Raw genomic sequence first — 23,132 nt, forward strand, 5'->3', positions numbered from 1 at the left:
CTGAACCCCAAGCGCCGCTACCGCAGGCCCCAAGCCTGGAAGGAGCATCCTCAAGGCTGACCATGAGCGGGGAACCCTGGAGTACCGGGAGCCGCACCGATACCGCACCAAAACCGCACCACTCCCTGCATAGACCGCTGCGCCTACCCCTCAGCAGCCGGCGGGGCCGTGTTCTGCAAGAGGCAGCTCCGCAGGGCTTTAGCACGGCCCGTCCGAGCTCCCCCTCCGTTCCCCGCTCCCCGTTACCGGGCCAACGCCGCGGCGCTGCCGGCGGCCCCTGCGCCGCGCTCGCCCCCGCAGCGCGGCGGGCAGCGCCCCGCGCCTCCCCCCATGGGGCTGCCGGGCCCTCGCCCGCCGCCGCGGAGCCCACCGGTGCCACCGAGCCCGCCGGCGGCGGGGACCGATCCTCCGCCGTGTCCCCGCCGGGAGCCGCGGCTCGGAGCGCAGGTACGGGAGAAGATGCAGTGAGGGCCGGGAGCGGGGGCGGGGAGTACGGACCGAGAGCTGCTCGCCCCGGGAGCGGGGTGCGGGGTGGGGGGGTCCCCGCCGCCGGCAGAGCCGGTGTTCGGAGCCGCCCCGGGCCCCAGGGAGGCCGCACGCACCGTGAGGGCCAAAGATGCGTCCGGGAGCTGCCCTTCCGCTGGTGCCGGCCCCTGGGAGCGATTTTTTCCCCCGCAAAGCAGGGGCCGGGATGACGGCGAGTCCCAGCGTCGGCGGCACCAGGCGGGGGTTGGTGTCGGGGCCGGGGAGGGGGCTGTCGCCAACATTCTGGTCTCATTGCCCCGCTCTCCCACCGAGCCCCGGGGTCTGACCGGCACAATGACCGTGGGATGCAGCGGAGCTGGGACCCCACGCGTGGGAGGCAGCGGGCTCGGGGCCTGCCCTCAGCCCTGGCTGACAGCGGTACCCCCTCCCTGCAGCTCGGGCAGCCCCCAGAAGCCCACCAGGAGCATGGCTCAGCCAGAGAGCAAACCGGTGTCCCCGTCGGTGGCACCCTCGTCCCCGGAGCTGGAGTGCCAGATCTGCTACAGCCGCTTCGATGCCCGTGTCCGCAGGCCCAAGCTGCTCTGCTGTGGCCATCGCCTCTGTGCCCGCTGCCTGCGCAGGATTGTTCCCCCGGGGGACACTTCAACCCCCCAGCTCCGCTGCCCCTTCTGCCGCCAGCACAGCCTAGTGCCGGGCGGGGACGTGCTGCAGCTGCAGGATGACGGCGAGGCACTGGCACTGCTGACAGGCCGTGAACGAGCCAAGAAACGGGGTCCACCCCGATCTCCTGAGGTACTCCTTTGCCCCAGTGTGCTGGAGCCCACATCCAGCCCCGACTGCCTGGTTGTCACCATTCTGGAGGTGCCAGAGGATGTGACCCCACCAGAGAGCCTGGGCAGGCTGGAGGTGGTGCGGCTGTACCGCCCCACCAGCCTGGGTGCCCTGCCCTGCCACAGCCCTGGGCAGAAGTGGCGTTCCTGGGGGTGGCAAGCCATCCCCCGCTTCATTCTGGGCTTCCTCTGCCTCCTATACTTCAGCTCCCTGCCCTTCGGCATCTACCTCCTGCTCATCGAGCACCACAGCCTGGGCATCATCCTGGTCAGCCTCGTGCCCTCCACCCTCCTTCTCTGCATTGTCTACAGCCTCTGCCAGTGCCTGTGCCTGGAGGTCTTTGGGTTTCCCCACTCCTGACCCTCCACAGCCAACCCCTGTGCCTGAGCCAGGCAGGATTTGGGTTCCTTGGGGCACTGTCCCTTGAGGTACACGTGTCCTCTGACCCACAGCATGCTCTGCCTGGGCCATGGGGAGAAGCTCAGTGCCTGGTGCCTTCCTATGCAGAACAGCACTGTCTTTTCCTTGTGGGTGCTCACACTGGCTGGAGCGGCTGCAGGAGCTCGTTGCAGCCTACAAGCATTTGGGCCAGACCCTCAGCTCCTTGTCCTCCTCCTCCACAGCAGACAAAGAGCAGGAGCCAGGACACTAATCCCAACTGAGGAAGCGCGAGTGGTGGGCACTGAACACCGTGGCCGGACTGGCCCCAGCACGGCTCCGTGTCCGTAGTGTAAATAGTTCTGTCCATGGCACCCACGTTCTTCATGGGGCTGCTCCCATTGCATCTGTGTTTCTTTTTCATGTGTGAGTCTTGTGTTTGCTGACATTGTGTCCCAGAGAGGGGAGGAGTGGGGGAGTTCCTTTGGTGTGTAAAGATGTCTTTGCAGCTGTTTTGCAGTCATTGTGGGTTTCTTTTTGCAGAGCCTCCAGTCTCTATTTAACCTCCTTGGGTTTTGCTTTGTAAGGATTAATTTAATACCGCTAACTGTTTTATTACCTTTATCAAAAAAGCGAAGTCTATTTTTGATCTCTGCCTTAGACCTGCCCTGCTCCACAGGGGCTGCAGCAGGGGCAGTGAAGCTACCCACATCTCTGCTGGCACCCCTGCATCCCTGCCAGCATCCCCCACCAGCATCCCCACCATACACAGACAACACCAGGAGACCCAAAACAGTCATATTTATTACTGTGTTGTGTCCCTCCCCACCCACATCTCCCACTCTCCTTGGCCAGGCCGTTGCTGGGTCCCATGGCTCTCTCCTGCCATGCCCTTGGGGACAGGACATGACCCTGCCAGCCCTACACCTGCTCCAGCACCACGGGCACCTCTGGGGGACACCCGTTCTTGCTGGCGGGAGGTTCCAGCATCTCTGCCACACTCCAGATCTTGGGTTTCTGGGGCTGCTTGTCCTGCCCAGAGCCGGTCCTCACCTCGGGGCTGCCCCTGCACCCATCCTGCACGGGGCTGGAACTGGGAATGGGGACAGCACCTGATGGGACCCCCTCGCCCTCGCTGTCCTCACTGTCTGAGGCACTGCGTGTGGCCCAGCTCGCCTTGTTCTCCTTCTTGAGGCGTCGGCGGGCATTGGCGAACCAGGTGGAAACCTGGGTGAGGCTCATCCGGCTGACCACAGCCAGCATCACCTTCTCCCCCTTGCTGGGATAGGGGTTCCTGGGGTGTCGTGCCAGCCAAGCCTTCAGTGCCCCGGTGCTCTCTCGCGTTGCCACCGCCTTCGCCCGCCCCGGCTCTGTGGGCAGCCCCAGCGGCACCTCATAGGGTGTAGAGACCTGGAGGGGCAGAGGGTGTCAGGGTGGGACAGGGGGGCATGATGGCCAGAGGAGAGGGGCTGTGGGATGTTGGGGTTGGCCCTTTGTGTGTGGGAGAGGGCAGAGCTGTATCCTGCCCTTCGTTTTCCTCTCCCATGCGCACCCAAAGTGTTCAAGTGCAGGAGGGCGTGTGTGTGGGGGCAGGGGAATGCCGGGGAGGGGCAGGGGCCTCGGGACAGCAGGGCTCCAGCCCCGATTCCAACCACCCCACACAGTCCCATCCTGGCCCTTGAAAGCCCCACATCCCGTTCGTCCCCCGGAGCTGCAGCGCGGCACTTACCAGGGGTGTCACGAGGTTGAGAGGGGGTGGCAGGAAGCTGTACCCGGCCAAAACGGGACAGGGGCAGGAGTAGGGGCAGGGGCAGGGCAGTAGGGCTTGGGGTGGCCCCCGCAGGGTCCCCCAAGGCCCCCCGCAGCCCCCCAGCTCTTGTCCTGGGCTCCTCTCGCCCCGAGGTGCTGCCATACTGCAGGAGAGGAGCCGGGGATCTGCTCCCGGGTGTTTTATAGCTGCTGGGGTCCGCAGTGACTGACAGCTGATTAGGTGGCATTAGCTCCCATGAGAGCAGCAGCAGGATCTGGGGCACCTGATACCCCCCCTTCCCCAGCTACTGTTGGGCAGGGACTTGAAGGGACCGTCCTCCTTGCCCGCCTGCCACCAGCCAGAGCCCTGGTCCCTCCCAGCCCCCCAACTCTGCATAGCCTACACAAATCCCAGGGATGGGGTACAATGGCACCCTGGGACTGGCACATGGGGCCCGGCGCGAGCCCCATGGACACCCGCAGCCACTAGCACACAGCCACAAGCACACAGCCCAGCTGGGGCTTTACTGCAGTGTTGAGCTGTGTCCCATCCATGACCCCAGCCCTGACTTGGGGCTGTGGGTGGCAGAGCCCCCTGTGCTGTGGAAGGGCAGGTTGGAGGGCTAGGGGCTGGTGGAAGAACTGTAGCCTGGTGGGAGGACAGCAACCCATGCTGCCTCATCCTGTTCCTCCTCTGGCTTGACCAGGTCCTCATCCAAGCCCCAGCACTGCCATGCCTGCCGCTGGATTTCCAGCAGCAGAGTGGTGAAGGGGAAGGGTCCTGCACCCCGTGGACAGTGGGGACCCCTGCAAGGCACTGCGGGGTTCCCACAGCAGTGGCAGTGGGTGGGCAGGGCAGTGGTGGGCTGCTGTGTGAGGGGCCCCAAGAGCCCACGACCCCCTGAGCCACCTGTTCCTGCCACCACGCCTCCCTGCTAAGACTGGGATTATCCCACAGGTTGTATCCGTCATTAAATACCGACTAATAACGCTCTCAGGATATTAAATATGTAACAAACCCGCTTAGCGCTGGCCAGGACAGGAAGGCGAAGGTCACCGGTGCTAATGAACCCGGCCACATCCCTGGATCCCTGCAGGCCCTGGTGACAGCAGAAGGTCCCAGGGCTGAGGTGTCAGCACCCAGAGGTCCCAAGCCCCCACACCACCCCGTAGCCAGAGCAAGAGCAGCACCTGGAGCTCCCAGCACACAGCAGCCAGAGCTCTGGTCCCATCCATCCCACAGTGGGCTGATCTTGTGCTCTCAGCAGCCACAGGCATGGAAGCCTCAAGCCAGCAGGACAAAGCCAGCAGGACACTGGTGCTGCTGGCTGGGACCAGCCCTGCCCTCAGCCCCGCAGTGGCCCCATAACCTTGTCCCCACAGGACTCGTCCAGCCCTAATCAGCACCATGGATCTGCTTGATTAGATAATGGGGCTGTAATCTAGGAAAGCGCCTGCGGATTGTGCGCAGCACCCTGACCCCGCACAGCACAGCTGGAGAGGGAGGGCCCCAGCCAGCCGCCGGCACAGCGGGCGGACACAGCTGGACACCGACAGCCGCAGCCGGGCAGGCGCAGCCACGCACCAGCACTGCCGTACACAGGCAAGGCTGGTGTGAAGGCAGGGGGACACTCTCCCAGCTGTGGCCACGACAGAGCCATAGCTAGGAGAGCTACATCAGCCGAAGCCACCTCGGGCCACCCACACCTCACTGCCCTGCAGGTCAGCGGGGACGTCCCACAGCGACCCCAGTGCCACCGCCGTACCCTGCAGGAGGGCAGGGAGGGCCCAGCAGAGATCACCCCGCCCCCGTGGGGCTCAGGCTTCACAGAGGCTCTCACCGAGCCAGGGTGGTTCCCAGCCTTTTTACCCTCGCTGGATAATCACTTTAATGCAGGAGCAGAGAACTAAAACTCTGCGATTAGCTGTTATAATCGCATGTAAATAGGCCCAGACAAGCCGCTCAGGAGGGCGGTGTGTGGCTCGGGACAGAGTTACACGGGATTTAGGCTGTTTACCACTCGATTAATTTCATGACTCCAGCCCCAAGCCCACCGCTGTCCCAGCTGCCCGGCTCGCTTCCCAGGAGTCAAGGTCACTCGGGCGGAAGGCAGCTGATAGTCCAGAGTGTCTGCCAGCAGCGACCAGCCCAGCACAGCACTGGGCTCCTGGAGTCCTATGCCCCAGCCCCAAGGCCATGCTGAGGCTGGGCTGTCATATCCCTGTCCCCTGGATCTCGAGGCAGGCACATACACAGGTATGTCTCCATCCCTTTTTATTCATAAGCATAGTCAAAGCTTGAGAATGTCACAGCTGAACCCCTCCAACCACCAACGGACTAACAAAAGAGTCCATCCTCTTCAGAAGAAAAATAGAGCATCTTCCTCCTCCTTCTCCTTGAGTTCCTCCAGTCCAGAGCCCTGCTGCTGCCTGCCTGCAGGCTGGAGATACCACAGGAGGGCTGGCTGCTGCCATACTAGGACCACTGGCCCCATGGCTGCAGGGAGCAGTAGCTGTGGCTGCACACACCTTGCCCGACACTGCACCACACAGTTGTGCCCAGTCCTACAGCTTCCCCAGAATCCTCATGTGCTGGGCAGACACTGATCCATGGTTGCCCCACAGACCATTCAGGAAAAGGGATTTCACATGATCAAGTGCATCAGGCAAAGGGATCGTCCACACAAGGGCTGCCCCCGTGGCTGCTGAGCAGTCTCTGAGGGGAGATGCAGGACTCCCATGGCACAGGGCTGAGCAGCAGCGTGTCCCTGGTTGTGTCTGTGCTGCCACGGCTCAGGTGCGTCCTCCACAGCCCCGGCACAATAAGGCAACTGCTGGCTGGGGCGGCTGTGGCCGGTGCGGCCAGCACGGTGCGGCCGGGGCCCGGTGCTAGTCCGACAGCGTGATGACATCGTAGTGGATGCCCGGCTGCAGCTGCTGCATCTGCTCGGCTGCTGCCTCCGTGGTGAAGACGCCCTGGGCCTGGGCCATCGCTGCATCCGCCACTGCTGCAGGGGAGGGGGGTCAGTGCTGCCTCTGACCGAGGGCAGGGGGAGCTGGCGGCTACTCAGGGCTCCCCTCCATGTCCCACACCTGTCCCTGGGGAAGGGACATAAGGCCACGCTGCCCATGTCAGGCTCCAGCAGGGAGCCCAGCTCTGGTTAACCCTGTTCCAGAACTGACCAGGCTGGGATCAGCAAATATCTGCCCTTGGACACCGTGGCCGGCAGCAAAACAGTGATCGAGCCGGATCTTCCCAGCCCGCCCACCAAGGACTGCTGCACGACTTGCTGCCAACCCCAACAACAGGACTGGCAGAACTGGCACCCCCAAACCCTGGGAGGATTGGCCCTTCTGGCACAGGGCCCTGCTACTACCTGAGACAGCTGAGTGTGCTGCTGCTTCCAGCTGTGCCTGGGTGACGAGCTGCTGCTCAGGTGACACGGGCATGTACTGGATCTACAGAGGGGAAAACAGGACATCCCTGAGGGGAGGGTCCCTCCTGGAGCTGCCCCAGTCATGGCTGCTGCACTCAGGCACCAGCCCATGAGCTCCCTCTATTTCAGATATCCCTTTCCAACTGCAGGCTCAGACCCACCCTCCAGCTCCTGACACCATGCCTGGCTCCTCACCTGTGACTCCGGGAGGAACTGGCCACCCTGCTCATACTGGATGTGGGTGATCTGACCGTCCTGTACCTGAGGACAAGCAGGGAGGTGGCAGTAGGGTCTGTGGGTGTCCAGGCCCCCAACAATGCTGTGACCCAGAGTAAGGAAGAGGGAGCAGGAGGGGGCCCAGCCTCACACAGCACCGCATGAGCCCCACCCACCATGTATGTGATAGAACAGTCAAGCTCACCTGGATGTGATGGCCCTCTGGGACAACAACATACTCTTGGGGAAGCAAGTGCGGGACGCCTTCCTGGGCAATAATGTACTGAACCTGCAAACATGGGAATTCAGAAAAAGGTCACAACTACCCACCTCCCATCGCAACAACTGGATCTGGTCTGTCTCCTCTGCCTGTTTCCACCACCCCAGTGCCTTCAGCTCTCCCTACAGAGCCCTGCTCTCCCCACTGCTGCCAGCTCTTTCCACTGGGCAGTCTCCCATCTGCGGGCCATGCCCCCTCACCTGGTTGTCAGCAGTCACTAAGTGCTGTACTGTCTGTCCATCAGCAGTTGTGATCTCCTGGATGTAGGCTGCCTCCTCCTGCAACGTCAGCAAGTGCCCAGTGTGGTCACGGGGGCTGGGCCTAACCACAGCCCCCCAGGAGGCTCCCACTGTGAGGAGTGGCCACACAGGACACGTGGAGGCCAAGGGACCCAACTCACCTGGCTGGTGACACTCTGCTCCTGTGCAACAAGGATGTGCTCCTGCCCCAGAGCCTGCTGCAGTCGCTCAGGAGCCAGCACGGCCTGGCCAGCCTGCAGAGCCGCTGCGACACAGAGAGAGAGCCAGTGGGGATGCTGCTGGGGACACTGCCAGGGCTGCCAACAGCCTCACTCCCCAGTGGCCACTGTATCACACCTGCCCCAGAGAAAAACATGGGGCAGTCTCCGGGCTCTGTTCACACAAGGTGAGAGCTAAACTACTAAGGGCAGAGAACATCCTCCATGTCAGACCCTGAACTCTGCTTCCAGTGTGAGCTGCTCCCACTTGCACTGATCTACCAGGACCTGACTGGAGGGAACACAAGCCCCCTCATTCCATGCAGCTGCCCGTGCCCAGCCCCTTGGTCTGCCTCCACCAGCAATCCCAACCACAGGACAATCCTCCTGGTCCTTCAGCCCCATCAGACCCACAAGCTGGGTGAATCCCTGGGGCTCTGGACACCCACAGGTCTGCCCTGGTCCCGGGGACAAGACTTACTGTGTAGGGTGGCCAGGGTGTCCTCATCGCTCTTCAGGATGATGGTCTGCTGGGCAGCAGCTGGCCCCGGCCTTTTGCCCTCTGAGCTGTGCAAACGCTGCGTGTGGAACTTGAGGTGCCCATTACGATTGAACCTATGGAGAGGCAGAGTGAGGTGGGGTGTGCCACAGACAGCACAGGATCCTGTGCTCTCTGCAGGCCGTAAGCACATCCTACGATATGGCCTGTCCCCTCTCCCAGCATGCTCCCATCAGTGCCCAGGGACTGAATCCTCCTATGCAGAGGTTCCTTGGACACAAAGTTGGGTCCACCTGCAGCAGGAACTGTTCCCAAGGGTGCTGTCCCCTCTAATGTGCTGATCCCAGGGAAGGCTTGGGGTAGACAGCTCCGCCAAGATTCTATCTCCTCATAAGCCTTGCAGAGCTCTGTGGGATCTCCCAAAGGAGGATCAGCCCAGCTCCCTCACTCACCTCTGCCCACAGACCTGGCAGGCGAAGGGCTTCTCATTGGTGTGGGTCAGCATGTGTCTGCGCAGGTCCTTCTTGTTCTTGGAGGCAAAGCTGCAGTGCGGGCACTTGTGTGGCCGGAGGTTGGCATGTTGAACCATATGGCTCTGGGGCAGGAGGACAAGTGCTGGGTCAGAAATCTCTGTTCCTCCAAACCTCTTGTTCCCAGGAAACAAGTTCCTTGTGCCAGGAAACTTACCCGGACCTCTGGCCAGAGTGTGGCAGTGAAGGGACAGTCGGGACACTTGAAGGTGCTGGGCCCAATGTGGGCTCTCTTGTGACTCTCCATCTCTGCTCTCCCTGTGAACATGGCTGTGCAAATCTTGCATGAAAACTTTTTGGCCGTAGAAATCTTGCATGAGAGTTTCTTGGCTGTGGAAACCTTGCATGTGAGTTTCTTGGCCACGCCTTGGAGTGCAGGCCACTTGATCTTTGGGAATGAGACCTCCTGCCCCTCGGACACTGGGGATAAAGATGAGTCCTTCTGGAGCTGCCTGGTGACACACTGCACCAGGGGCCACTTGATGCCGGCAGACTGTGCCTCCTGGCCCTCCGCAGGTGAGGAAAAGGCAGCGTCCCTGCTGAGGGGCTGAGAGAGAAACACCAGTCACATCCGCTCACACTGCTGCTAGGGATGGGGAGAAGGCTCAGATCCTTACCTCCACGGTCTGGAACTGGTTTCCTGGGACACCAGATGACATGATGTAGCGATTGCTATGGTCCTTCAGCGCCTCCTCTGTCATCACAGCTCCGCTCACCACAACTGTGTGGGAGGTCTCCATGGGGCTCTCCTCCTCACTGCTGGAGAGCACAGAGTCAGGGAGGATCTGCCTCCCCTTCATCACTAAAGCCTCCTCACTTGTGGCTAGAAGTGCCTCTCCCTCCCCACTCCTCCCATACAGCTGACCTGTACAGCGTGGCAGGAGCCTGGATCTCCTCGCTGATGGGTGCGACGATGCTGTACTCTGCTGTTCCACTGAAGGGGATGGTGATCTGTTGCAGTTCTGAGCCACTAAGGCTCGCTTCCCCATAAGGCTCCTGCACAAGTGTCTGCCCAGGCTCTGCCATGTGCAGCATCACCAACTTTTGCTGCTGCTCCTTGGAGTCCACCTTTGCCTCCTCCTCCTGTGCCTGCAGCTCACAGGGGCCTGGAGTCTCTTCTGGGTCATCTGACTTCATCACTGTCACCTGCGCAGTATGTGCAATACAACAGCTCAGCCAAGGGGGCAAGGCTCTGCAAGATACCCCTGCAGCAGAACAGGGCTGGGAAGCCTCTTTAAGCCAGCCCACAGCAGGCCTGGCTGCCCTCGACTCTGCCCACCTGCAGTGAGGTGGTGGCCAGCTCCCGCTGGGTGCTCATGTTCAGCAGGAGATCCAGGGCTGTCTGCGTGGCCAGCTCTGCTGATTCAGCCACATCTGGGGGATCAGACAGGAAGGGTTAGGCAGAAGCTCGCCCACCTCCTTCCCCATCCCACCCCTTCCTGAGTGCTCACCTACCTTGTTCATAGATGATGGTGGCCCCTTCCAAGGAACCTTGCGAGAGAACAGAGGGCTCAGCACCTGTGACAGCCTGGACCGTGTGGCAGGTGATGGGGCCAAGAGGTGCCTGCATGAGAGAGAGAGCTGACAGCACAGTGGGCAGTGAGCACTGGCAGGAGCTGGGGCCAGGCATGGCACTCACCGGTGGGCTGGCCTCTGGCTCAGCCGGTGCCTGCACCTGGCTGTGCTGCTGCTTCAGCTCCTCGATCTGCTGCAGGGTGAAGAAGGGGCGGCGGCGGCAGGGCGGCTCCTCGGGGTGCCTCTGTGCCCACTCCTCAAAGGAGTCGGCGTGGCGGCATTGCACGTGCAGGCGCAGGTTCTTCTTGTGCTTGGTGGTGAAGTGACAGAACTCGCAAGCAAACGGCTTCCCTCCTACAGGGCCCGGGAGGGGCAGTCAGGCAGGAGGTCCCCAGGGGATGGCAGGGAGAGCAGGCAGACTCCGTCTCTTGGAGAAGGGGGGGTGCAGGGCATCAGTCAAACAGCTCCTCTCACCTGTATGCTTGACTGCCATGTGCGAGACCAGGAAGTCCTCCCGGAAGGTGGAATACTTGCAGACGCTGCACTTGTAGGGCTTGTCGTTCATGTGTGACAGCTGGTGGTTCAGCAGGACCTTCTTGTCCTCGCAGACATAGTCACAGAACTCACACTTGAACCTGCCAGGACAAAACCACCTGTCACACCTGCTGAGGGGGAGTGGGACACAGGCTCTGCCCAGGCATGCTGGGCTCCTACCTGCGGTTGGCAATGGCCTGGATGTGCGTCAGCAGGTGCATCTTGAAGGTGTAACGCTTCTTAAAAGACTTCCCACACTGCGGTGAAACAAAGTGAAGCAGCACTCAACCCCTGCCCTGCTTCACCCACTGCCAGCCCCTCCCCAGGCTGTGTCCCCCTCACCTTGTCACACATGTGTGGCTTCTCCGTACTGTGTGTCTTCATGTGCTGTGTAAGCCTCTTCTGCATGGGGTAGACACGGTTGCAGACAGGGCATGGGAAGGAGTTCAGCTTTGGTGGCTGGACAGAGAGCATAAAGATGAGATCACCTGGATGAGCTCACCAGTTTCTTTACCCACTCTGGAGGGTAAAGAGGACCTGTGTTGCCTTTCCTCAAGCAATCCAGAAACAATGCCCTCAACGAGACACTGAGATTTTTGTGGAAGACCCAGACGTGCCTCTTCCCATATAACAATACTGAAATTGAAGTCAACAGAGTAGTCAGACTCACCGGATCAGCTCTCTTCTTCCTGAAAAAGAAGCAAAAAAAGCCCCTTGTGTCAGCCACAGCCCAAGCCCAAGCTGCCTTATACCCAGACACCAAAATTCTCCATTTTGGAAAGGGTCAGGGGATGGGGCAGACACAGCCACCCTCCCAGGACAGGAAGAACAGGGTCAGTGCTGTTTAGTCCCCAGGATTGTGCTGCCCTCACCTGTCCCGGCTGTGCACTGTGGAGTGCCGAATGACATCCTTCTTGTACACGCTGGTGTAATTGCACTCCTCGCACTTGTAGGGCTTGCTGCCCACATGGTTGAACATGTGCTCCTGTAAGAGACAGACCAGGGTCGTGAGACCTGGGGCTTCCAGGCAGCCTGTGAGTTAGAGGGCAGATGAAGCTCACCTTGAGGGAGGACCAGCGCCGGGAGCGGTAGCTGCACTGAAGACACTTGAAGAGCTGCGGGTCATTGGCCTCATGTGAGTTGACGTGGAAGCGCAGGTCATCGTGTGTGAGGAACCGCGAGCCACAGATCCGACACAGATAGGGGCGCATCAGGGGCTTGGGGGACTTGTAGTAGTACCTGCAGAAACAGGAATAGGGCTCAGAGCTGCAGTGGCAAACGGGCTGGACCGGCCCTGGGCACAGGCCAGAGGGCCCAGCACACCCCTCACCTGCGCCCCATGTACTTGCGGTATTTCTTGCCCAAGAAGCGGCGGGAGGGCCGCCCGCGCCGACGGGGGATGACGTCTGCATCCTCAGCACCAGTGTTGGAGGAAGGGTCCTTATTCTCAGAGTCGGACTGGCTGATACCAGGCTCTGCCAAGTTCTCGCTGGTCCCATTCTCCAGGCCAGAGGAACTGGCTGCTTCCAAGTTCTGCAGCTCCTGGCTTGGTACGCTTTGGGACGTCACCAAGGGCTCCATCTCCCCTCCTGTTCCAGAGAACACAGCGCAGCTCGCATTCTTGCTGTGGCTCCTGGAGCTGAGCACCACTCCCTGTTCCACCCCTCAGCGGGGCTGCTGCCTCCCACCTCCCGCACCTTCTGGCATGTCCTGAGACATATTCTCCAGACGAAGCAGCTTGCGGGGTCTCCCTGGGCGTCGGCGTGGCCTCTCCTCACTGGACGTGGGGACAGTGCGGCCGTACTTGGGCAGCCGGCCCCGGGGCTCATCCTCAGCTGGGTTGTAGTCACTGTCCTCTGCAGGCAAGTGCCCCAAAACATCAGAGACTGGGAAAAGACTAAGTTTAGTAAGATATAGGGAGGCCAAGTCCTACCTTCAGGATCATCAATTGCACCAGCATCCATAATATCATCATCTTCTTCTTCTGGGGCCTCCTCATCCTCAGTCTTTGGAACAGCTCCCACCTTTCGTGGTCGTCCTTTCTTCAGAGCCAGAGCTGAACCTACTGCCACAGAGAACAGGATGAAAGCTCTTTAACAGACTGTGCCAAAACAGGCCCTTATGGTCCAGCTCCTCTCTTGTTTCTTCCCAGGAGAGAGCAGAGCCTGTCTGCAGTGAGATGAATTTTCCTCAGCCCTTGGCACACACCTGGCTGAAAGTGACGCTCTTTCATGTGGTTAATCAGTGTTTTCTTAGAGACACTCTTGTACTGACACATCTTGCACTTGAACTGCTGCACCACAACCACTTCCATCATCTCTTCCAGGGTCTCCATGTCTGGTTGGCCCAGCTCCTCCCCACCATCTGCCTTTTGGGTTCGGTCTGGCTGTGCAGGCAGCGCCAGCACTTCCAACTGCCTGGAAGGCTCTGAAGGGCCAGGCTGGTCAAGGCACGTGGAGGTAGGTCCATCAGCAACAGCTTCTATCGCCAAGGTATTGGCTAGAGCAGAAGTGGCCATCTGAGACACCATGGGGGCACCTGAAACCAAAACCCACTCAGCCAAGGCGTAGACCCTCACCTGCATCCAAGGCTGCACCCATACAGGGGGCACAGGATTGAACACAAGCTCAGGAACAGGCTCCCAACAGGACTGTGGTACAAGCACCGCGGCTAATACAGCTGTGACACCCACTCCAGGCCATGCTCCAGTGGCACAAGGCTCAGAGGCAGAGCTGGCCACCATGGACACCCCAGGGAGTTTCCTCACCATCATCAGGGCCTTGCAGAATGAGGTACTGTGTGGTCTCTGCCCTTCCATCCTCTGCGCTGGTAACGGCGATGCAGCCTGGCAGGGAGAGAAGAGCAGAGTGGTAACTGCCAGATCCAGGGGCTGTAGAGTCACTGGGGCTCCCTGGGGCTCTCTCAGTTCAGACAGAAGCCAGAAGGTGTGAGGGGCTGGCTCTGGGGATGGAGCCTGCCCTGGGCTGAAGGAGCTGCTGGACAAAAGGAAGGCTGTCCAGCAACATGAGCTCCTCACCAAACCCTCCTGTCACTACAATAAAGCAAGAAGAGAAAACCTTGCTGACTAGTTAGACTCACTGACCTCAGAGGTTTCTTCCAGCCTTAATGATTCCATGTCCATATTTCCCCCACCTCCTGAGGTCTGGTGCTCCCTCCCCAGCTCACCGAGCCATCTCCACATGGGAGCACACACTCACTCTGGATGATGTCAGGTCCTATTGTGGACTCGATGATTTTGTCAATGGCAGACCCCAGGTCTGAGGAAGTGGATGCAGTGGAGTCTGACACAGCTGTGGCTCCATCGGTGACAACACTGGAGTGGACCAGGACTTGTGGAGACTCTGACACCATGATGGACTGGCTCACAGTGGAGACACTGGAGACCAAGGTGGATTGGGCAACAGAGGATGAGTCTGGCAGGTAAATCCTTGGAATGGCATCTGTGCTGGAGCTGCCCTCCGAGACTTCTTCCTGGCAGATAAAAAGAGTCCAGAAGAGCTCAGGTGAGACACTTTTGCCAGCACAAGCCCTTGGGGCAGCCAGCTTATACAAACAACCCGGTGTAGCACTGCAAAACTTCCAGGAAAGGCATCAGAGCAACTCCTTTGGTACTGACAAAAACCTGGACATCCAGGGCTGCTCTTGCTCCCAAAGGGAGTTATTCTTCTCAGACTGACAAGCAGATGCTGGACCAGACATATAACAGTGCCTGCCAAGGCCGCAAAGCTCAGTCTGTCAAAAATGCTTACAGAAACCCCTATGAACCAGAACCATGGCTGCCCTCCCTGCCACCCCATCCTTCCCACCAGCACCTACCAAAGAGGCCCCGCTGCTGTCGGAGCTCTGCCCCACGCAGTTGTCATCGGCCCGGGAGAGGAGCCCGGGCCCCGCGGCGGCATCGCTGCTGTCTGCCGATACGGCGTCCGAGCTCCCGACGCCCAGGCCGCTTTCGGTGGGCTCTTCCTGCGCCGCCTGCGGGGCCGCGTCGCTGCTGCTCTCCACCGCATTCTCCTCCATGCCCGCCCTGCCGGGGCCCGCTACGCTCGACCTGCGGGAGCACCGCCGCCGTCAGGGCCGCCACCCGCTTCCCGCCGTCCCCGTCCAGCGCGGGAGCCCAGGCCGGGCGGGCCCGGGGCCCCGGAGCCGCCGCGGGCCCATTCCCGGCGGTGCCGAGCGCTCTCTCGGGGCTCCCGGCGCCACGGGGCGCCCCCCGGTCCCGTCATGCCCCGCGGCCCCGCCCGGCGTTCGGCCGCCATCTTGCCGCGGGGTCCCCCCCGCCGCCTCCGCGCGCGCGCACATGGCGGGGCAGCCCCGGTGCCGCCGGGGCGGGGGAGACGCCGCCACGCCGGGGAGAAGGGGTCCCGCCGCCGCCGCCCGCCCGCCAGCCCGCGCCCTCACCCGGTCCGCCGAGACCCAGCCGCGCCCCCGCCGGAGCCGGCACCACGGAGGCCGCCATGCCCCCCCGCCCTCTTGCCGCGCAGCGATATGGCGGCGCTGGCCCCGCGCCGGGACTACTTACCGCCGCCCAGCCCCTGCCCCGCCTGCAGCGCTCGCCGCGGCGGAGATGCGCTTCTCGCTCCGGCCGCCGCCTTAGGCGCCTCCCGGCGCCGCCCGCTCCCCGCGGGAGGGGAGAGGCCTCGGCGCCCCGCCGGGCACTACTTTCCCCGCGGAAGGGTCGGCGGTGGCGGGGCCCTGCGTCATGGCGTCAGGAAGCGGCGCCCGGAAGCGGCGCCCGGAAGCGGCGCCCGGGCCCTGAGCGTCGGCGTCGCGCCGGGTTGCGCTGGTCACGTGACGGGAAGGCGGAAGCGGCGGCGGGACCGGGCCGGGAGCGGGGCGTGGGCGGTCGGTGCGGTCACACCGCTCTCTCCGCTCCTTCTGTTTCTCGCCCGGCCCGGTCCGATCCGACCCGACCCGGTATCGCGTTCGCCCAGCCGAGGTCCTTACCTCGGGTGAGCCGTGCAGCCCTGGCGCTCCAGCTCCCGTTCCGTAGCCAGCGGTGGGCGCTGAGACCGGCGCGCCTTGTGGGCTGGGGCTGCCCATCCCCGGAGTGATCCGAGCCGAGCCGCGGGATCTCCGCCGTGCCCTTCCCTGCGAGGCACGGGGCCTTGCCGCGTTCAGCCCCGGCGGCGGCCCAGCTTCAGGCTGCTGAGCACTTTCCGCCTCGCTCTCTGGCAGGGAATGGCACCTACTGTCCTTTTGTTCCTTGTCCCAGACTTGCTTCTTTCGATGGCAGCTCTGCGTCTGAATAGCAGCCACCTTCCGATGGCCTCTCGCTCACCAAATTCTTCCCTCCGGGTTGGTTTTCTCCCAGAGCAGATGCCGACGGGCACTCGATTTGGCTGCAAATCGGGCTGTGCCCGCGCTTGGGGTGCACAAGTCCGGGGGGCTGCTCTGGCTTCACCGAGGGCTCCCAGAGCACTGCCGACGGTGGGGCATTGCTGGCACCTCCTGATGCCACAGCATTCCCTGTAGGGATGCGCTCGGACCTTGCTGCTGTCCCTGCTCCCTGCAGCACTGCTGATCGCGGTGCTGGTCCAGATCCTCGAGCTGAGCTCAGCTGTGCATGGCCTGGGCTTGGCCTCTGCTCCACGGTGATGGCTTTAACAAACCCTCAGGTGCCTCCTTGTTCCCACTGATATTTTCTCATATTGCAGTGCGCTGTTGAGAACGGCTCTATCCCGGTTTTTTTCTGGAAGAAAGGCAGCTGTATTGTGCCTGTGCTCTGTCGGGGTCGGGCCATGGTGGGCTGACCCTGGCTCTGGGTCCCTGTGGAAAGGACACACGGGGAGAGGCGGGTCAGGGCTCTGCATCCCAGGCCTTTCTGCGGCCATTCAGACCAAGCCAGCCCGCGGTGCAGGTCGGGGCAGGCAGTGCCATCCTGTCACTGGCCAGGACGGCCGGTCCGCGGCCGGTGCTGACATGGTGCCAGCTGCAGGAGGACAGACAGTGTCTCATCTGGCGCAGTCTGTGAGCATGGACGTAGGCTGCCAGAAATCCGAGCCGATGGGTGCTGGGCTGGGTCAGTACTCTGCAGCATTTGGCTGTGGTGCCTCTGTACCTCTGCTCCTGTGCGAGGCAGGCGGCGCCTGGATCCAGCCCCCACAGCCCGGGGCTCTTGGGGCTTTGCGGGTCCCTTGTGTCCTGCCCCAGGTGAGGTGACAGTTCCCGGAGGCACCGTGTGCCCGGCAGAGGCAGTAGAGAAGCTGCACCGCCAGCTGCTGCCTGTGCACCTTCCGGCTCTTTTTCAAGCTAATTAAATGCATCCTTGAAAGGTTTATGCCCTCATCCATCACGGGCAGACAGCAGCGGTGAGAGCCATCCCCGGGCTGGCTGTGTGAGCTCTGCTGCCGCAGCGCTGCTGCCAGTGCCTCAGGGCTGAGTCCCCACAAGCGCCCGGCTGCTGCCGTCACTGTCATGTCACAAACCCAGAAAGACCAAGGGCTTGAGCTTTTTTTCTCCCACTACTGCTTTTTAAAGCAGCCCTGTGTAGCTCAGTGGGGGAAGTGCGGTGGGGGAGGATGGGAGGGACGTGCTCCTGTGCCCGGTGTCCCCTCCACAGTTCTGTAGCACACACCGGTAGAGTCCAGCACTGCCTTTGACCGGCTCTGTCTGGGTTTGGAATGCCCTTGTGCTCCCTGTTGGGGGAAGCTCCGTGTTTCTTTTGGGGAGGGGGAGTGGTGTCAGAGGAACCCCTGGCAAAAGCTGCCTGCCAGGTAGAGGAAGGGGGATGGATTTGTGTCAGGCCAGCAGGTTTCCTCTTTTTGCCTTCAGTCAGCTGCTGTGTGAGACAAGTGAAGGATTTTCCCAACGGGTGATGGCTGCAGGGCAAAACAGACCAAGCTCCAGGGGCCTCAGGGGCTCAAATGAACCGTCCTGGTGCTGGCTCGGCTGATGGAAAGTTGTGTCAAGCTTCCCTGTCACCCTGCAGAGGTGCCCCATGTCCTCTGTCTCGGTGAATTGTCCCAAGCAGAGCTTTGCTGTGATGGGTAACCTGCTATTTTTAAAAATGCTGCGTGCCCCCAAGCAGGGTGAGCGGGGGATTTCCAGGGCAGGCAAAGCACAGCTCCCGTTCTCAGTTCTGGAGACACAGCTCCTTGCTGATAATTCTCTACTGTTGTGCCTCCGAGCCTGAAATCACTTAAGAGCCAAAGAAAACACAAAGAAATCTCAGTAAGAGGCTTAAAGAGAATCCAAAAATGGCTGCAACACATGTTGGATGTGTGTCCAAATACCTTAGCGGGGGGAGCAGCAGGTTAAAGGCCTTTTGGGAACGGGCTGAGAAGACAACACAGCTCTTGTGCCTGGAGGACAAAGCTCAGGCTTGGGCGGAGTATGAGGCTGGTTTTATCAGGCTGCTTGATGGGCTGCACTGACAGGCTGTCCCATGCCCAGGGAGGTTTCCCAGCTCTGTGCTCTTCAGCCTGGATGCAGCGCTGGGAAGGAGCTGCCATCAGACAAGCTGCTGTTCAGGCAGGGTGGGTGTGCAATGATGGGTGACCCCAGTCAGGGGCCTGTCCTTGCTGGTGCCCTGCGGCCATGTTGGGCTGTCCCCTCCTCAGTGCAGTTTGCTGAGCTGCTGAGTGGGCTTGTCCCGCTCCCACAATGGCTCTTCCATGAGCTCATGGCCCCAGTCACTGTCCCAAAATAGGAGATGGTTGTGCTGAGCACGGTGCCCAAGGCAGAGCCTCAGCTTCCCCCCCTGCAACCCGAACCCCGGACTTCCACTGCCAGTGATTTTGTCATCCGCTCTGTTTGTTCCTCCTTGTTTTCTTTTCTCTTTTCAAAGAAAACATTGTTGCGATGTTTGTGTAGCTGCAGGGCACGAATCCACATCAAGGCTTGTATTTATATCCCACCTGGGAAGGGCAGTTGCATCAGCACATTTTGTAAAACGTTGAGCAAAGCAGCCCTTGCTGCAGGAAATGGTTTTTCTTCACACCAGATTGCCTCACCGCTCTGTGCATTCCCAGCAATGCTGGCTCCTGGAGGAGGCTCTTGGGGCACTCCTGGGGGATAGCTCCATGCCAGGGTGGCCATGAGTGCTGGGACAGCTTCCTGCTGGGCACAGTCTCGGCCCCTCTGCCTTGTGCCAGGGTAGTGCTTCTGTGGCAAGCAGCCTCCCCTGGTGCTGGCTGCTCCAGCTGGGATCCCCATTTCCCAGAGCGCTGGCGTGAGTGGGAGTGCCATAGGATAATGCCTGTGTTCTGTGGCCACCAAAGGTGTGGCTGAACCCGTGACCTCAGCCGTAATGCCACCCTTGGGCTCAGGCAGGGCACTCCTGGGACAGTGGAGGAGCCCATGGAAGTTGATGGTGAGACCACTCAAAACCTCACACAGTCCCCTTGGCAGGAGGCAGCTCACTGGCCCTAGTGGCGCTGCTGGTGGCTGTGCCTTGGGCACGGAGGGGCTCTCCTGGTGTGTCCTGGTGCCTCTTGTGCCATCAGTGCCTGCCCTGACCCCAAGACGGAGCGATGGTGGCACCAAGCCATGCATTCCTTCTCTCATGTATCTTGTCCCACACCCAGGTGAGTGCCATGGCTGCCATTCCTGAAAGTTTTTGGGGCTATCAACAGCTTTTCCAGGATGTGCTTGGAGCTGCTGGATGCAAACAGCTGGCTCCCTTGCGCCTGCCAGAACTGTTGTTGCTACTGCTGAGTGTTTTTTTTCCCCTTCTGGAGGGATCCTGTGGCTTCCTTCCCAGACCCTGAGACCTTGGAGCCACGGTCCAAGGCCACCAGTTTCCACCCTCTCCCGTGCTGCTGATTCATCACTGCTGGTTAGTTAAAAAATGGTAATCAGCAAATTACTGAAATATAAGTAAAATAAACAAGGTGGGCAGAGAACTGTGCATGTAGCAGGGCCCCAAAGGCCGCGGGTGTCTGGTGTGCTGGGCTCTGTCTGTCCCCTGCACTCGTCCCCAGCACAGGGCCTGTGCCTGGCTGAGCGCTCCCGGAGCAGGGGGTCAGAACCTGGTACTGCCGTGGGGTTCTCCACCTTAGCAGTCCTGCATCCCTGCCCACGACTGGTCCTGTGAGGCTGCTCTGCTCAGTCCCCCTTGCTCCAGCCCCTCAACTGGAGGAGGTAGCTACACCCCAGGGCAGAGCAGGCAGGCTCTGGGGCTGCTCCCCACCCTGTGGGGGCATGGCAGCTCCCACAGGTCTGCTGGCTCTTGCCTGGGTGCTTTTCAGCTCTCCTCCTCCCCGGACAGCATGGCAGCTCTGTCCATCCTGATGTTCCTTCAGCCCAGGGTGTGCCTTCCTCTGCTCACGATGCCCGGTTTTGAAAGGTCTCAGGTCGCGTGGCCGGGGCAGCTCCCGGCAGACAGCCAGGCTGTGTGCCATTCCTGGGCTGCCTGGGCTTTGTCCATATGCCTGTGTTGACAACTGAGCTGCTCTGAGTTAATTTGGCAGCAAGCGCTGGAACAGTTGTCAAATGTTTTACTGAAATCTGAACGTGTTGCATCTACCGCCCTTCCTTCTGCTTTGCGCAGTTTACAATTAAATACCACCAGTTTTGCCCATATTCCACCTTCCACAAACCCCCGCTCCTTATTCCCAAGCCGTTCCATTGCTGACAGCCATGGATTTCTGGCAGCACATTGTCCCCTCGCACACAGTCAGGTTCCCTGTCATTGTCACAATTTCTGCTCTTCCTGTTTTAGCAGGCAGCTGCTGTGCCCGTGTCACCGCCAGGAACGAAGCACTGCCCACCCGTCCTGTGCCATAGTGCTGATGCTTCACCCACAGCAGCTGTGCCCCCCGGAGCTGGCAGCCACCCAGCTCTGTCCTCCCCTGCTCCCCTCCCAGCTTCTGCCTCACTCCTGTGGTGCGCAGGAGATGCTTCCATGGAGCTGATCTGGCAGGTCACCCAAGAGGGGATGCTGAGGGGGTGATGGCCATGAGGCTTCCCATGGATAACCCTTCCCAAATGCTCCCCAAGTGACCTGGACCCTGTGCCCCTCTCACCTGCCTGAATACCCCATGCTCTTGCTCCCAGCAGGTGGGAAAGTTTGGGAGAAGAAAGGTTGGTCAAAGCTGGAGGCAGAAGCTGAGGCAGGAGGAGGGTCAAGGGATGGGATGGAGTTTACAGCAAGGAAGTCCTGAAGCACAAGAGCCCTGTGAAGTTAGGAGCAGGCTGCTGGTGGCCTTGGTGTGAGCTGTGCCACAGTGCCAGCTGTCAGTCCCAGCACCTGGTGAATGCAGTTCTGGGTGGGATTCCTGCAGCATTCCAGCTGGACCCCAACATATATGGGGGGTTCCCAGAGTGGGCATGGAGGAGGGGTGTCCCAGCCCAACACAGGGAGGTGACTGTGCCGCCCACCTGGATACCGGGAGTCAGTGTGGCAGGCAGGGGATCCGTCATGTGTGGTTTGGGATGGGTGGTGACACAGCAGCGCTGGTTTCAGCGCCTGCAGGGAGGAGTGATCAGCCCAGTGACAGCAGCTGCGTCACCCTCACCCAGACAAGAGGTGCAGGAGCAGCAACATCGGTCTGGGGGCAGTGGGGCTGGGCAGCAGTGGGACTAAGGGGTAAGGAGCTCTGGGGGGCAGGACACCAGGCAAGCAGGGGTGAAGGGTTGGCAAGAAGGGAATGATGAGAGGTGGGAAGTTCCCCAGGTGAGGCAAGGGACAAGCAAGGGACAAGCAAGGAGCTGAGCAGGTGTATCCACAGAGCTTGGGGCGGCAGGGAAGGGATGCAGGCAGGGACTGGTGGTGCTGGAGAGCTGCAGGTCGGCAGCATGCAGGGTGGTTTGCCAGGAAGGGTCCTGGGCCCAGCTGGAGACTGCATCCCAGCCCACGCAGGGCCCAGCGCCAGGACAGCAGATACGGGAAATGCATGCAGGAATGTTGTTTCTGTCTCGAGCCCTTGAGCAGGAGTGATGGGGCTCCAAGCCTCTGACGCAGAGCTGCTCCCTGTGCCCTGTCCTGCTCCCACGCCAAGTGTCCCTGTGCTCCAGTCACTGCATACCATGGACTGGTGCTGGCCAGGGCTGCCAGTGCTGGGGTGTCAGCTCTGCTCCCTGGGCATGGGGTGGTGCAGAGCCCATGGGACAGGGGCGGGGATGGGTTTGAGGCACTGTAGCTCAGGGCAGTGGGGCTAGTGGCTGCCCACTGTTCAGGGTGTCTGGCTGTGCTGTGGTGGCTGTGGCTGTGGCTCTCCCTGTGGCTACTGCCAATTCCAAGTGCTCCCTTCCCTCTGCACAGGTTGTATTCCAGTGTGACCGGCACTTGCTCTCCCCAATCCAGTGCTGTCTCACCCGCACAAGATGCTGACTCTCTCCCACCCCACTTCCCCTTGCCACCACACTCCTGCTTATGCTGGGAGAGCACCTAATGCCATCCATACGCCTGTGCACGTCCTTTGCTCCTCTGTACCCTTGCCCCCTGCCTGGGGTTCCTGGGTGTGAAGCAGTGACTGTGGCAGCTAGGTGTTCCCTCACCCCTGGCTCCTCAGCTCTCCACCAGCTTTGTTGCCCTGGTGCATCCCATGTTTGTGGACCTCTCTCCTGGCTGTCTGGTGCCACACTTCCTCCCTGGCTGGCCCCCACCCTGCTTACCTCTATGGGGGGAATTGAACAGGGGGAGTTCCAGGGGCCCTGGCTCCATACAATGCCCCTAAAAAGCCCTCATTGCTGACCCAACTAGCACCTCCCAGCAGGAGACCCGCAGCCTCACAGAGGTACCGCTGTGTCCTGCCAGCCTCTGTCCTGGGCAGGGATCCAGGCAGGCACCAGCCAGTTTGAGGTCCTGGACCAGTTTCCCACAAAGGGTCTGCATGAGGGTGGCCATGAGTAAGGGTGTGTGAAGGGGCTGCGGTGGCTGTTCCTTCCCCTTTTGGCAGCGACGGTGGTGACCGGCAACCTCGTGGCTCAGCCAGTGTCTGGGATGGAGGATGTCTGCCTGGGTTTTTCCATCTCACTCCTTTCAGGGGCTCTGGGAGTGAAAAAGGCCATGGGCAGCCTGGGCTGGGCACAGCTCTTGGGGTCTCTGCCATCCACAGCCCTCTCCTGCCTGTGGCACTGCCCCATCACCACTGCCCTCCTCTCTTTCCCACCTGCCACGGTGACTGCCCCAAGTCTCCCTCCACACATGCACTTTCTGAGGAACCTGTGCCTTGATCCAGCTCCCATAAACAAGCTGATTGAGGCTGCCTTGCACAGAGCTCATGCCAGCAGCACTGAGCCCATCCCACAGAATTCC

At 61.0% G+C, this 23,132-nt stretch overlaps 2 protein-coding genes across 10 annotated transcripts; one reads left to right on the plus strand and one right to left on the minus strand.

Annotated features, from left to right (window-relative positions):
• The first annotated feature begins 371 nt into the window (after positions 1-371).
• LOC136298420 (E3 ubiquitin-protein ligase RNF182-like) lies at positions 372-2,294 on the plus strand. The gene is made up of 2 exons (XM_066199134.1): positions 372-447; positions 921-2,294. Exon 2 carries the CDS (start codon positions 952-954, stop codon positions 1,675-1,677), a length of 726 nt encoding a protein of 241 aa, XP_066055231.1. The 5' UTR covers positions 372-447; positions 921-951; the 3' UTR covers positions 1,678-2,294.
• A 3,408-nt stretch (positions 2,295-5,702) lies between these two features.
• ZNF335 (zinc finger protein 335) lies at positions 5,703-15,586 on the minus strand. 9 transcript variants are annotated; one of them, XM_066198801.1, is made up of 28 exons: positions 15,453-15,586; positions 14,750-14,981; positions 14,131-14,404; positions 13,680-13,757; positions 13,121-13,450; positions 12,846-12,977; positions 12,610-12,768; positions 12,243-12,501; positions 11,974-12,151; positions 11,785-11,897; positions 11,583-11,601; positions 11,255-11,371; positions 11,093-11,169; positions 10,853-11,013; positions 10,503-10,732; positions 10,319-10,427; positions 10,143-10,237; positions 9,729-10,009; positions 9,481-9,622; positions 9,021-9,410; positions 8,786-8,928; positions 8,316-8,449; positions 7,778-7,881; positions 7,578-7,655; positions 7,303-7,386; positions 7,077-7,142; positions 6,822-6,903; positions 5,703-6,452 (listed from the first exon to the last, which is right to left on the minus strand). In XM_066198801.1, the coding sequence occupies exons 2-28, from the start codon at positions 14,948-14,950 to the stop codon at positions 6,334-6,336; spliced, it is 4,155 nt and encodes a 1,384-aa protein (XP_066054898.1). In that variant the 5' UTR covers positions 14,951-14,981; positions 15,453-15,586; the 3' UTR covers positions 5,703-6,333. The 9 variants fall into 9 exon arrangements, with proteins under 9 accessions (XP_066054898.1, XP_066054900.1, XP_066054904.1 ...); XM_066198803.1 differs by lacking the exon at positions 15,453-15,586 and adding an exon at positions 15,332-15,403 and having other exon boundaries at positions 12,846-12,974; XM_066198807.1 differs by lacking the exon at positions 15,453-15,586 and adding an exon at positions 15,332-15,403 and having other exon boundaries at positions 9,481-9,619; positions 12,258-12,501.
• Between the last annotated feature and the right edge of the window lie 7,546 nt (positions 15,587-23,132).

Source organism: Chamaea fasciata, unplaced genomic scaffold, assembly GCF_029207755.1.
Source record: "Chamaea fasciata isolate MVZ Bird 193981 ecotype frontalis unplaced genomic scaffold, bChaFas1.0.hap1 SCAF_17, whole genome shotgun sequence".
Taxonomy (NCBI): domain Eukaryota; kingdom Metazoa; phylum Chordata; class Aves; order Passeriformes; family Sylviidae; genus Chamaea; species Chamaea fasciata.